Consider the following 14,963-nt stretch of genomic DNA (forward strand, 5'->3'; position numbering starts at 1 on the left):
TTCTTCTGAACACACCTAGGTGTGAGCCCATAAACACTCAATACACTTTCTCTAAACTACCGAACAAATAAATGTCCTCGGAAAACTTAGGACTTGTGACAATGGATTTTCGGGCTCATGACTCAGGGTCTGACAGTCAACTCCACAGTCATAACCCAGTGGCTGGCTCCTGAGTGAACCAATCAGAGGCAGTGAAGTAGGGGGCTTGGTTTAGGGTCTCAGAGAGAAGGAAATCTTCCCACTGTGGTCGGTTAGGCAACAACTCCAAACACTTTCACATCCTAGTCCCCAGGACCTGCATGGCATAATACAGGGCAAAAGGAACTTTCTCCTTGTGGTTAAGTTAAAGACCATGATCTTGGGATCACCCTGGATCATCCAGGCCCAATGTCACACAGGGTCCTCATAAGGAGGAGGCAGGAGGTCAGAGGCAGAGAGAGGCTGGGAGGCACTGCACTGCTGGCTCTGAAGAGGGAGGAAGAAGCCACGAGCCCCTCCTAAGTGCAGGGCATCTAAACGCTGGAACAGGCAGACATAGATCCTGCATGGAGCCTCCAGGAGGAACCAGGCCTGCCTGCCACACAGGAACTGTAGCCCAGGGAGTTTCGTGTCAGATTTTGACAAGGGAACTGAGAGATAATGAATGTGTGCAGTTTTAAATCATCCTGTTGGTGTGATTTGCTATAAACATGGGAAATGTCTCAGTCCATTTGTGCTGCTGTAACAAATTGCCATAGACTGAGAAGTTTATAAACAATAGAAATCTGTTTCTCATAGTTCTGGAAGCTGAAAGGCTGAGATTGAGGCTTGAATGGTCAGGTTCTGGTGAGGCCCTTCTTCCCAGCTGCATGCTGCTGATGTGTGCCATGACCTCACATGGCAAAAGAGGGCTGGGGTCTCTCTCTCAGGTCTCTCTCTCTCTTGCTCTCTCTCTCTTGCTCTCAGTACTAGGGTTTGAACTTAGGGGCTTGCACTTGCTAGATAGGCACTGTACCACTTCAGCTACATCCCTAGCCCTTTTTGTGTTGGTTATTTACTGAGATAGGGTCTCGCTTTATGACCAGGCTGGCCTGGACCACAATCCTCCTATCTGTGCTTCCCTGCATAGCTGGGATGACACATGCATGCCACTGCACCCAACCATTGGTTGAGATGGAATCTTGCTAACTTTTTGCCAGGGCTGACCTGAAACTGAACCTTAATCTTACCGATCTCCACCTCCCAAGTGTGAGCCACTGCACCCAGCTTTCATAAACACAAGAGCCCAACCTTCCTGGCCTTGTCCCCTCTCTTGTCGCCTCACCTTAACACCATCACCTTGAGAGTGGCCATTTCAATACATGAATTTGGCAGACTGTGGGCCTTTTTCTAACCTCTTTGAGCCTTGGCCTCCTCTTCTTAGAATGGGTCTGCTCATCTTCTCTCCTACTTGTGTCATTGTGAGGATCAGTAAGTCATGCAGCACAACTATTAGGTTTATTAGGGACACTGTCCTAAGTTTGAGGTGCTGGTGGGCACCTGAAAGTCACCTAGACTGACAAATTGGGTTTAGGAGACTCGGAGGGGAAATTCTGGGCTGATGTCTGACTTCAGGGGCACTGGAGATAGTGGGCAAGTGACTTGAGAAATAAAAGTGCTGTACAAATCACAGATAGATGGGAAAATAAACATTATTATTGTTCTAGCCTCATCCTTTGGCCTCCTGCCCACCCCCTACCCAGGCCACAAAGCTCAGAGCAATCACGTACACAGGTGAAGATGCACTTGGGTATTTACTGGGGACAGGCTGAGAACCAGGCCTGGCTGTCACAATTTCTTGGTGATGCTTTTGGGGGTGGCAAGCTCATAGAGGCGCGGGGACGCCCGAGCCACCAGGGAGGCTGGAGAGATGTAGTAAGGGTCGTAGCTCTCGTTGAGGTCCTTGCGCACTCTGGGTTTGGCCAGCGAGATGATCCGCGGAGTGGCCACTGCTTTCTTGGTGACATCCAGCACCTCCCAACGAGGGCTGCGGTCAGGAACGCACTTGTCTGACTGGACCTTGGGCACTAGAGGGCAGAAGAGAAGCACCCCAGGGTTCAGCCTTCTCAGGCAAAGCTGTAAACCTCAGTTTGTCCATCTGCAGAGGAATGACAGCACAATGTGTTCCATCCCCATGGATGGAGCATCACTTAGCCACAAACAGGAGTAAAACTCTGACACAACATTGTCAGAGGGACCTTGAGGACATTGCACTCAGTGAGAAGCAGACACAAAAGGCCCCACAGCGTGTGACCCCACTGATAAGAAACATCTAGAACAGGCAAATCTAGAGACAGGAAGTGGACTCATGGGTGCCAGGTGCTGGGGAGTGAACAGGGTGCTCATAGGGATGGGATTTCCTTTTGGGTGATGGAATGTTCTAGAACTACATAATAGTGATGGTTGTACAACTCTGTAAATGTAATAAAAACCACCCTTTAAGAGGTGTAAAGAAAAAACATTTCAATTGGCCACATTTCCCAGAAAGGAGGATATAGAGGCCAGCTAAGAGAACTCGCATACCCCCAACACACACAGCTTCCCTGGTGGTCAGAAGCAAGGAGGGGTCTGCCTTTTGTCCCTTCTATCCTCCTCTGATGCCACTATGAAAGGGGGCAGCAAGGGAACATTTCCTCTTCCTGGCTGGTGGCCTTGGACCCCTCTTCCTGGTTGGCATTGTTCACAGCACAGTCTCCTGGGAAGCCAGGAAGAGAGGTGATCACCACATCCCTCAGTAGATGGGCTGCACCCCATCTTCCATCTCTGGGGGCTTCAGGCCTCACCTTTGAGGGGAGCTATAGCCTCCTTCCAAACCCTCTTTGCTTGGGCCTCATTGTAAATGAACAAAGGCCACCCTGTTCTATATAGACAGCCCAGGCTCCTCAGAAGCCCCTGGAGAGAGAAAGTAGAGCCCCTTCCCCCAGCAGGCAGATCCTGGCAGCGACAGAAGCTCTGCAACAAATATCCTGGACCAGTAAACAGACCAGCAGCTGAGCCTCAGTGGCCCCTGTGAGACAGGAAGGATGAACTCTCCTTGAACTCTGAGAACTGGAGAATTTCTACCACTGTACCAATTGTACTTTTTTTTTCTGAGGTTTGAACTCAGACCTACACCTTGAGCCACTCCACCAGCCCGTTTTTGTGATGGATTTTTTTTTTTTTTGAGATAGGGTCTCACAGACTATTTGCCCTAGCTGGCTTTGAACTGCAGTCCTTCTGATCTTCGTCTCCTGAGTAGCTAGGATTATACATGTGAGCCACCGGTGCCAAGCTTAAAGATTTTTTATTTTTTATTTATTTTTGCGGCACTGGGGTTTGAACTCAGGGCCTGGTGCTTGGTAGGCAGGCGCTCTACCACCTGAGCCAATCCGCCAGCCCTTTTGCCATCTGTACTTTTAAATTCCATCAGTCATGGCTTGACAGTGTCAATGAAGCCCACCCAGTACCGTGTGAACTCAGAAACAGGGCCACGAGCTTGTTCTCAGTACCACAGTTCAACACCCCTCAGTTGCTCTCCCAGGCTGGGGTGCAAACTCAGTGGCAGAGCACATGCTTGGCATACAGGGACCTGGGCTCCACCCCAGCATCAGAAAAAAAAAAATGCCAGTCACAGCCCTTTGTGGGTGGGCACCTTCTGAGATGGTTAATCTTGATTGTCAACTTGACAGGATTGAGAATCCAGGAAGTTAATACTTCTGGGTGTGTCTGGAAGGGTGTTTCCAGAGAAGATTGGACATGTGGGCTGAGGGGGAAAGACCAGCCCTGAATGTATACAGCACCTTCCAATAGATTGGGAGCCTGAATGGAACAAAAGTGGAAGATGATCCTGATGTGGCAGCTAACACTATAACCCCAGCTATTCTGGAGGTGGAGATCAAGAGACTAGCAGTTCAAGGCCAGCCCCGGCAAAAGTTAGAGACCCCATCTCAACCAACAAGCTGAGAAGTAGTGCATGCATCTACAATCCCAACTACTGGAAGGCATAGGAAGGAGGCTTGCAGTTCAAGACCTAATCCAAAAAATAACTAGAGCAAAAATGGCTCAAGTGGAAGAGCACCTGCTTAGCAATGCAAGGTTCTGAGTTCAAACCTCAGTACCATCAAAAAAAAAAGAAGAGGAAGCCAGCACATGCAAGCTCCACTCTTCTGACAAGTGCGTCTACTGATGCTGCCATCACCTATGGACACAGGATTCCAGTTGTAGCCTTTCAGCATGGCTCTTATCAGTCATCTCCAGGGAGCTCCCAGGCCTTCAGCCTTGAACTGGGGCTGCATCTTTGGTCCCCCACAGTCTGAGGTCTCCAGCTTCTTGGACTGAGAAGCTACTGGGTTCTTTGCCTCTCCAACTGTACGTGGCCACTGTTGGACTATCCAGCCTTTAGTCACGTAAACCAATCCAAAATATCTCCTTTCATAATATATATTATATATTCTATTGGCTCTGTTCTTCTGCAGAACCCTAGTACACCTGCTGTTTGAACACACAGCCTCGCGCCATCCTCACCCACACATGTCAATGAATGAGAGCTGAATGAGTGTGTAGACAGGTGCATAGTCAAGGTGGGAGGGGTGAACTCACCCAGTGTGTGTCCATGCTCACGCTTACTCTCATTCAACCCTCTCCTAACAAACACTGAGGGAAGGAATGCATGAACCAGCAGACAGAAGACCCTACAAGCAAATTTAAAACACGAGACATATGGGAAGAAGTCATCTGAGAGTGTTCGACAAAGGATTAGTAACCATCTTATATAAAGAGCAGCTCCAAATCATAAACCAAAACCCAAGAAGGAGAAAACAAGGGAAGAAGTGGGGAAGAGAGTCAGCCTAAATGGCTGACTGACCTCCCTGGCAATCACAGACCAAAAGGAGGGAGACACAGTGACTTTTCAAGGCTTGTAGCCTCTCAGGCCTGGCACATAGTAGGTCACATGCAATGAAGAGACACGTTAAACACTATCACTCATAGGAGGCTGCAGTGTCATGGAGAAAAAGCTTGCAGATGGTGCCCAGAGCTCAGAGGTGGAATGACACAGGGAGAGCCAAAAGCAGGAGTGGCATCTGGCTGAAGCTCACCAAGACCCAGCTGGCTATCATGTGCAAAACAGGCTGGTGATGGGGGAGGACGGTGGCAGATAATGAAGGTCTCTGCCCAGTGGGGCCAAGAGGCCCCTGTGTTCTGAAGGTGGGGCCCACAGGATTCTGGCTGGCTGGATATGGATGTGGCAATGGGAGAGAACTTAGGGCTCTTTCCAAGTGACCAGAAGAGGCACGTGTGGCTCACTCACATGTACACAGTTGCACAAGTATGCCTGCCCATTATATGTGTGAAGTATGTTGTCTTTAGGCCATGGCAAGGATGTGATTTTTACTTTCTTCTTTAGGGTTTTCTGCCTTTCCAAATTTTCCACAATTAGGTACCTACTCCTTTCATCCCTGGGGGAGTGGGTGATTGACTCGAAGCACAGGAAGGAACTTCTCAAAGCTGCCCTCACAACTGGGTGTGGCTCCCTGGTTCCTGCTCTGCCCCAGCTCCATCTCCTGCACTCACTTTCCTGCTAGGAGACCCTCAGATGACACGCTCTGCTATGTCTTCTAGTTCCTGCTTCTCCACCCCACCCCAGGAAGGGACCCCTCTGCCAGCTCAGGAGACCCTGCACTGGCTGAGGTCCAGCTGTCCCAGGATCCTGATGCTGGTCTGCAATTCAAGAAGATGATGAAGAAAGAAAGAAGCATAAATCTGGCAGAAGCAGACCTCAAACCCAAATCTTCTCACCCCTCACCCCGCAGTGTTCATAAAGAAGTCACGGAGATCTGGACCCCAGGGCGTCTACTCACTGGCCAGCTGAAGGAGGCGGTTGTAGTCAGACACATGGGGCTTGGGTTTCGGCAATGGGTTCCACTCTTTCAATAGGGTGGCTGGGGCCCTGGGCTTTGCCAGCCGGAGGATCCGTGGGCTGGGGACTGCCAACCGGGCTGCCCTGGACACCTGGGACACCTGGGAACAGTGTGAATCAGTTTATAATTCCTCATGGAACCTGACTTAAAAAGACCCCTTTAATAACCCTGAAGGACAAGAGAAAAACTGGGAAGAACTTAGTTTGCAATGTGTTCAGCAAAGGATTAGTATCCATCATATACAAAGACTTCCTCCAAATCAATAACCCTATCCCATGGGAGGTGGCCAAATGGCACAGTCTATTTTTTTTTTTTGGCAGTACTAGGGTTTGAACTCAAGTCTTCACCTTTGCAAGGCAGGCACTCAACCACTTGAGTCACTCAGCCAGCAGGAGAGCAGCCTAAATGCCATCTCAACCAATGGTTGGGGTCTCCAGGACTTTTTGGTCAGGCTGGCCTCGAACCAGGATTCTCCTGATCTCTGCCTCCTGAGTGGTTAGGATTACAGGTGCCAGCCTTATTTTTTCATTTTTATTTTTTTTTATGGGACTGGAATTTGAACTCAGTACTTTGTGTTACTGAAAAGTTTGGTACTGGCATCTATCTTGGTTCTTCTCTCCAGCTAGAGAAGAATTCAGGCAAGACGTGGAAAATATAGTAAAAATCATAGTCAAGTTTATCAGGAAAGGAATTTAGTATAACAAGATAAAAGTGGGGAGAAATGGGGAAAAAAGAGAAACATTTCCTGCTCCCCATACAGGAAATAAAAGTAAGGACTCAAAGTAGTGGTCCCCGTTTCTCAGTCTTACACTTTCAGAGTTGGGGGATACACGTGGTCATTATGATATTGGATCTGGGTGGCTAAGAGGGTGTTAAATCACGTTGGTGTCATCCAGTCCCATCAAAAAAATAAAAATGAGAGAGAGGGAGGGGGCGGGGGGGTGAGGGAGAGGGCGGGGGAGTAAGGGAGGGGGCAGGGGGAAGGGGGGAGAAATGACCCAGACATTGTATGCACCTATGAATAAAAGAAAAAAAATACCCAACACAAAAAAATGAAAAAATAAGGCTGTGCACTCAGGAGGCACAGATCAGGAGGATCCTGGTTCAAGGCCAGCCTGAGCAAAAAGTCCTAGAGACCCCATCTCAACCAATGGTTGGGCATGTGACACTTAACTGTCATCCCAGCTATGCGGCAAGTATAAATAGGAGGATCACAGTACAGGTCAGCCTGGGCATAAACTTGAGACTATCCGCAAAATAACTAAAGCAAAAAGTGCTATAGACATGACTCAAGTGGTAGAACACTTGCCTAGCAAGTGTAAGGCCTTGAGTTCAAACCAATACTGCCAAAATAAATAAATCAATAAGTAAAGATAAGGCCAGAACTATGGCTCACACATGTAATCCCAGCTACTCAGGAAGCAGAGATTGGGAGGATCACAGTTCCATGACAACCCAGGCAAAAAGTTAGCAAAACCCCATCTCAACAAACAAGCCAGGCATGATGGTGTGTGACTATAACCCCAGCTACACCAGAGGCACCACAGTCTGGAAAACTTATCGTAGTATAAAGCCAGCCTGGGAAAAGCACAAGAGCCTACCTGAAAAATAACTAAAGTAAAAAAGGCCTGGGGGTGTGGCTCAAGTGGTAGAATGCCTGCTAGTAAGCATGAGGCCCTGAGTTGAAACACAAGTACCACAAAAATTAATTAATTAAATTAAACACCATTAATGCCCTTTATAAGTCTATAAAGGGAATAAAAGAAACGCATTAGGAAAATGATGACAACCTGGTCAAAGTGGGAGGGTAGAATGAGGCCCTAGAGGGGCTGCTGAGGTGGGATTGTGGGTACAGCATTTGGCTGGCTGTGGCAAAGAGGATAGTGAAAGGAATCCCTGGCAGGCATTTGACCAAGAAACCTGGCACTTTTGCTCCGCAGATAAATTCTAAGAATCCATGCTCCATCAAGTTTGTTTACTTCAACACAGCATCAGCTATTCAATCACCAAACACCAGCCTGAGCTCCCGGCCTTTGCCACACACCTACCCCTTAAACTACATATGTGGTTCCAAGACCTTTGGCTTCCTGCTCCTGTCTTCATATGTTTATCCTGTTTTAACCTTTGTCCCTTGTCTGGCCCATCGCCAGCTCCCTGTGTACAAGGCTAAGTCTAGAAAGGCCACGACCCACAGAAAGAGGATTGGCCCTGCCTCAGGGAGCCTAGTTTGGGGGTCTAAGCCACATGCCAGAGACTGTGACAGGTGGGAAGTTAGTAACGGTCACAGATATTATGGGTATCTGGTGCTACCCCACCAGCCAGGCTCGGAGCTGGGGTTGGACAGGATGGTGAATCCTGAGTGCAGAGAGTCACGTGTGGATAGGAAATGTATTCTGGGCAGAGGGCATACATGTGCAATCCAGAAGAGGCCTGACGTTTAACCTCCATGAGCCTTCCTTCCATGCTCAGAAATTGCAGCGCTCTCCCACAGCTCTGGCAGAACCATGGACAGTTTGCAGCACAGGAGGGCCAAGGCATTGGAGTGGTTTGAATGCTGGACTAGAGAGCGAGGCCAAGATGCAGAAAGGTGACAGGTGCATCTCCAGGCAGAGCAATTTGAAAGAACTATGTGCAGCTTTGGATACAGATTCAAACAACCAACCATGAAAGGCCATCTTTGAGACAATAGGAAAACAACACACTGAACATTTTGATGTCATGTAATCATTTTTTGGGGGTGGTACTGGGGCTTGAACTCAGGGCTTCATGCTTGCTAGGCAGGTGCTCTACAGCTTGAGGCTGTATCCCTAGCCCTTTCTTGCTTTAGTTATTTTTTGCCCACAGGACAGCCTCAGACTGCGATCCTCCTACCGATGCCACCCGTAGCTGGGTTGTAAGTGGGATGACATGCGTGAGCCACTGTGCCCTGCTATTGGTTGATATGGGGGTCTCACTAACTTTTTGACTGGGCTGGCTTCAAACCAAGATCCTCCCTTTCCCTGCTAAGGAGCTGGGATTATAGGTCTGAGCCATGGTGCCTGGCTTTCTTGCTGTTTTTTTTAAATGTTCTTGTCTGTTAAGAAACACACACACACTGAAGTGCTTATAAGGGAGATGATTATGTTATCAGGACTTACTTTAAATTTTTTTTTTTTTTTGCAGTACTGGGGCTTGAACTCAGGGCCTTCACCTTGAGCCACTCCACCAAGCCTATTTTTTTGTGATGGGTTTTTTTGAGAAAGGATCGGGCTAACTATTTGCCTGGGCTGGCTTTGAACCACAATCCTCCTGAGTAGCTAGGATTACAGACGTGAGTCACCAGCATGTCTGGCAAATGGCCACACAGATTAAAATGACCGGAAACACCAAGGATGTCAGAATGTCCAGAATGTGTAGACAAAGAAGCAACTCATCAAACAAGTGGACAGACAACACCAAATGCTGTCGAAGCAGGGCGTCTGACCTTGAGATGGGCTGGGAGTGCACAGACTAGCACAACTGCAGTAGAAGGCTGTTTGTGCAGCTCAAGGAGCAGAAGGCACTAGGTGACAGGAATATTTGCCACAGACATAGAAAGCTGAAGCCTCTGCAGGACCTGTGTGTGAACCCTTCATGGCAGCTTTATCAATAGCCAGAAAATAGACTCATGCCAAAGACCCTCTAGGTGAGTAAGAGCGAGGCCCAGGGCCAGTGACTTGAACTTCACTCTAGAAAATAGGAACAAGCCAGTGCTGTGTGCAGAGCCTTGGGAACATCATGCTGAGTGAAAGAAGTAGCTCAAGTCCACAGTTTCGACCCCAACCCCCAGCATCTGGGAACAAAGAAGGGACAGGACCAATGGAGCCAGGTGGACTGTACACAGTCAAGCAGAGAAAATAGAAACTCTCCACTGGGCCATCGCACCACCACTGAGCCACCCCCTGAGACAAGTGTCTTACTCAGAATGCACTGAACTTTCTAAAATCTCTGACCTGAAATGGTCGCAATGCCTGAGTGTAAACAGAAAGTTTGAATGCTGCTCTAGGCTGACAAGGGCAGGGAAGGATTACCCCAACAGGCCAAGAGAAAGGAAACAGAAGTTTCCAGAAGTAACCAGTGAACGTGCCTGCCCAGCAGAGCTGGCACTCTTGCATTGATTGTACCAGAACCTGTGCCTACAGGAAATCAATGTGAGTCAATGCCCTGTATAGCTATCCTTATCTCAACCAGCAAAAACCCTTGTTCCTTCCTATTATTGCTTATACTCTCTCTACAACAAAATTAGAAATAAGGGCAAAATAGTTTCTGCTGGGTATTGAGGGGGAGAGGGAGGGGGCGGAGTGGGTGGTAAGGGAGGGGGTGGGGGCAGGGGGGAGAAATGAACCAAGCCTTGTATGCACATATGAATAATAAAAGAAAAATGAAAAAAAAAAAAAAAAAAGAACCTGTGCCTTCTTGGCCCCCAGCCCGATGCCCAATAACGGCAGCCTCCTTCATTGTCCCTACCCTTGTGACCTGCGTGGGGTGGGTGGCCAACTCTACCTACCTCGGACATATTGATGCTCCAAATGTTATTCCGGACCTTGGGGACAGCCAGTTCCTTCAGCCGGTTAGACGCGTTGTATTCCAAGGTGGGCCGAGAGATGGGCCAGATGGGTGTGGTCCTAAGAGACATGCGCAGTTTAGACTGTCAGCCCTCCTAGTGGGCATCTGTGAGCCTCCATGTGTGCATATCATCCAGCTCAGCTTGTTTCTGGGATGAAAGGAGCCTGAGAACATGGGGGCTCATGAAACATGAAAATGCCCCCAAGGAGAGACTCAATGAACCCTGGGACAAGTCTCCCCAAATCTCCCAGATGTCCAGCTCAGTACTTAGCTTAGGTGAGCTCTTTATCTGTCCCCTGCATGGTGACAGCCCTCCCAGGCCCACTCCCCACCCACCATCCGGAACCTCTCAAGACCATGGACCTAGCAATAAAGTATTTGTCCTCCAGTTGCCACAAAAAGCAGGAAAATTGTCTACACTGAGCTCGCTCGGCCCGTGCCTCCTAACACTTAGTTATGCCCTGCCCAGGAACAAAGTCCTGCCTTGCTGATGCGGAGGCTGAGCCTCACATTGGCCTAGGTGAGTCTGGGACACAGCTTACAAATGCTGTCAGCCAGATGGCAGAAGTTGCAGGCTGTCCTCACCCTTGCATGCCCAGAGTAGCTGCTCACGCTGAAATCATCGTGACTGAGCTGTGTGCATCCTTGCCTGCACAGGTGTAGAGTGTGATCTCTGTGTCACTTGGGCTCAGATTACAATGTCAGCCCTCAGACAAAAAGCCACTGTGTGCGAACACAGGCATGAACACCAATGTAGAAGAACACCTGCGCCACATCTCCAAGTCCGAAGTGTCTTAATGCACTGGGACATGCTTCAGCCGTTCACATTGTGATGTTTTCCCTCGTGTGCATAAAGATGGGAAGCTGACGTCTGAATGGCTCTGAAGAACACCTTGAGGAAGCATGGGGACTCTGACAGGGAGGGAACAGCGTGCTATAATGTGGAATAAAGTAACACTGTGTCCTACATTACCTACCTTTCAGAGTCAACAGAATGGTGGACATGGCACCTCCATTTGAGTGCTTACTGTTCCACGCACCTGTTGAGCACATGTGTGCACCATATCCACAACCCTCATTTTATAGGTGGCGTTAGGATAATGGGGTCAAGAACCTGCTAGGGCATCAGACACCAGCAGGAAGGTCAGGTGACCCAAACCCTAAGACATGGACCTGCCCTTGAGGAGTTCCTCCAAGAAAAGGAAACATGCAAAAGTTCTCTGCTGTACAGCACCCACCCAACCCTCCTCCCTTACCTGTTGTTGTTGTAATACTCCAAGTAGAACCTCCTGGGCCTTGCCAACTCTTCCACTCGGCAAGACACCGCTAGCAGAATGGGAAATGGACCAGTCACCGCAGCAATGCCGGGCCCAGCATAAAAAACTGCCCACCCCAAAGTTTCTGCATGCTGAGTTCTGCTAACCATAGGCCCAGAAAGAAGGCACAGACTGAAAACTTAGGGAAAAGACACCTTACAGAGAGATGGCCTCAGCTGCCCTGTTGTAGGGACAGTGGCCTCAGGGGCTCACAGGACAGATGAACAGGGCTGGAGCTGCAGTGTAGTACATAGCTCTTTCCCAGGAAAATAGCACAAGGGAAACTAGATTTTGGTCTGAAGTTAGTGTAGGCCTTGGGTTTCCAAGGCTTTGTTTTTTTAGGATTTGTTTGTTAATTGAACTCAGGGCCTCCCACTTTCTAGGCAGGCACCCTACCACTGAGATGCTCTCCCAGTCCTTTTGCTTTTTTTTTTTTTTTGCTTTTCAAATAGGGTCTTGTGCTTTTGTCCAGGCTCACCTCAGACCATGATTCTCCTGTCTCTGCCTCCTGAGTAGGTGGAATCACATTGCACCACCAAGACCCTCTTGGGATGATTTATTCGAAGGGATCCACACTCTCAAAGAAGGGTGGAACTCATTTTGGGAGGAAGGCCAGGGGTCTTTTTGTAAAGCAAATACTAACCCCATTCATATCCTGATTATTCTGCCCCCCAACCCTCACCCCAGGACTGGTCTCCGGGACTCTGGTTGCCCGATGAACAATTTAGAGAAAGGACCTTGGAAAGGGGCTCCTGGAAGATGGGGAAGGGGAGGGAAACCCAGGGTTCCAGTGGGAGTAGGGCCACACTGGGGAGGGAAGTAACTGCACCATCTTTGTTCTCAGACCCAGGAGACCAGTGCCAGTACACTGGACAGAACAGTTCAGACCCCAAAGGAGACAGAGGCCACCCAGGCTGCTTCCAGGAGGCTGCACCTACCAGGCACCGTAATAGTCAGGGTAGTGTCCTCGAGAAAGCGCTCAGTCCAGTACACAGAGGGCCTGGAATACAGCAGGTGACTCAGGGCAGGGGAAGCAAAGATCAGACATCATGCCTTGCCCAGGAAGGGAAGCCTGGGGGTCTGGGGCACAGACAGAAGGCTGGTGACATGGGAAGGGCATCCTGAGGAGAATGGAAGGAGAATACGGAAGAGTAGGAGGGGTCCAGTAAGGGAAGGACAAGGAGCATCACAGGAAAATGCAAATTTTCTGGGCACAAGCAGGTATTCAGAGATGGAGGCTGCTGGAAGAGGTCAAGTATAGCTAGGTAAGCCAAGGAAGCCTCAGGGGCAGACGCTGCACAGTGGGCTGTGACCACAGCAGGAAGGCGGAGGCAGGGACAGCCCTGGGCAAGGGAATCCCCACCTGAGAGCCCTTCCCTCCCTGTCCCTGGTGCCTAAGAGGAGGAGAGGGTGGCTCCAGTGCAACCCTGGAGCCTGGCTTATCCCCAGCATGGGCAGGAGACAAGGGAGGAGACAGACCGCCCCAACTCACCAATAGAGGCAGAACTGCAAGGTCGTCTTGCGTGGGGAAATCCAGGCATAGCCCTTACAACAGCACCCCGGCCTGCGGTGAGACAGGGTCCCAGGCCCCGCCTTTGGCTCTGGGTCTTCACTTGTTCCCAAACTCCTCTTTCTCCTTTGGATCCCACCCAGAAAGCCCCCAAGGACCACCTTGCCCCAGCAGTCCCCACCTCCAATGCCCTAGCATGTCACCTCCCAGCAGGCTCTTCACTGCCTAGGCGCCCTGCCTGGAGGTGATGCAAGTAAGGGCAGATAGGGGTGGATCAGGGAGTCCTGGGAAGAATACAGAGGGGCTCCTGCCTCCTTCCTACCCTCTATGCCCAGATGGGCTGCCCTTACCTGTCTTTAACACTTTGCCAGTTGGTCTTGGGCCTCGCCAACTGGCTGAGTCGCCTCCTCCTCTTGCCCTTAGCCATGGAGGTGCTGGTAGGCTTCTCCACAATGGATAGCTGACTGTGGGAGAGTTTGGTGTTGGGGGGCCTCTGGTCCACCCTTCCATGTGTAGGGGCCTAGAGAAAGCTTGGTCTTTTTCAGGCATCTTTCCTCTGACCTTGGCCACGCAACTCTCCTCTCCCTCAAGGACCTATCTAGGGAGTTTGGCATCTCAACAGCCTGTGCTGACACCAGTTCCACTTGCCAGAAGGGCAACCTGGCCAGTGTCACTGGCCTGCAGAGGGCGTAGGAGGCCACTTCTGCTCAGAGGTGTCTGTGAAATAGGGACAAGGCCAGCTCCCATCTCCTGGGACTCATCTCACAAATGTTTACTGGATACCTACACGATGCCAGGACCCAGAGGAGGACCAAGCTACCCAGAGCAGCCCCTGCTTCCTAGAAAGCTCCAGACTGTGAAGGGAAGGCCAAGAGGCCATGATGAGGACATCAACCATCTTCCTCCTCCTCTCAGCCTGGGCCCATCTCTCTGCCACCCACCTTATTTCGTGAACTTCGTCCTCCACCTCTTGCTCCAGAGTCTTTATCAGATCAGGAGCCTCCTGCAGCTCCTCCCCGATCACCTCTTCAGCGGGGATCTCCAGCTCTCCACCTTGGGAGCCCTGCTCTCCTTCGTTAGTTTCTTGGTACATGGGACCCTGGAGCCAAGGGTTTTCGTACATGGCACTCTCAAAGCTGAGGGCACCATCATCCGGCTCCTTTTCTGACCCATCCCCAGCCTGGGAGATGTGGTTACTTAGCAGACTTTGCTGATGTTCGTCCATGTACTGGGTCCCTCCTGACCCTGCAGCCTCACTCCCTCAATACCCAAATATATGTGTGGTCACTGTGGCAACAGGGGAATGTCCTGCCCATGGGTTCCACCATCCCCATTCCAATTCCAGCACAGTCTACAAGTGCTCTTGCCAGGTGGTGTGGGAACAGGGCTCGGTGTGGGAAATTCATGGCCACATTCTACATTCTTCTCCTCCTTCTTCTTTGACAGAGTATTGCCCTATAGTAGTCCAGGCTGGTGTAAAACTCACAGTTCTCCTGCCTTAGTCTCCCAAATGCTGGGATTACTAGTATGAGCCTAACAGACTCCATTTGTGTTCAGCTTCGGAGTTAATCCTCGTGAACATAGTACCCCAAGATCGGTTGAGGAGTGAGATCTGAAGGGGAGTCTGCAGGGGCTACT

At 50.0% G+C, this 14,963-nt stretch overlaps 1 protein-coding gene across 1 annotated transcript; it reads right to left on the reverse strand.

Annotated features, from left to right (window-relative positions):
- Positions 1 to 1,755: 1,755 nt before the first annotated feature.
- On the reverse strand, positions 1,756 to 14,550 carry Spmap2 (sperm microtubule associated protein 2). The gene is made up of 8 exons (XM_020163227.2): positions 14,267 to 14,550; positions 13,676 to 13,789; positions 13,308 to 13,379; positions 12,754 to 12,815; positions 11,756 to 11,825; positions 10,441 to 10,558; positions 5,856 to 6,015; positions 1,756 to 2,045 (listed from the first exon to the last, which is right to left on the reverse strand). Exons 1-8 carry the CDS (start codon positions 14,548 to 14,550, stop codon positions 1,807 to 1,809), a joined length of 1,119 nt encoding a protein of 372 aa, XP_020018816.1. The 3' UTR covers positions 1,756 to 1,806.
- Between the last annotated feature and the right edge of the window lie 413 nt (positions 14,551 to 14,963).

The sequence above is a fragment of the Castor canadensis genome, chromosome 14, assembly GCF_047511655.1.
Source record: "Castor canadensis chromosome 14, mCasCan1.hap1v2, whole genome shotgun sequence".
Lineage (NCBI taxonomy): Eukaryota > Metazoa > Chordata > Mammalia > Rodentia > Castoridae > Castor > Castor canadensis.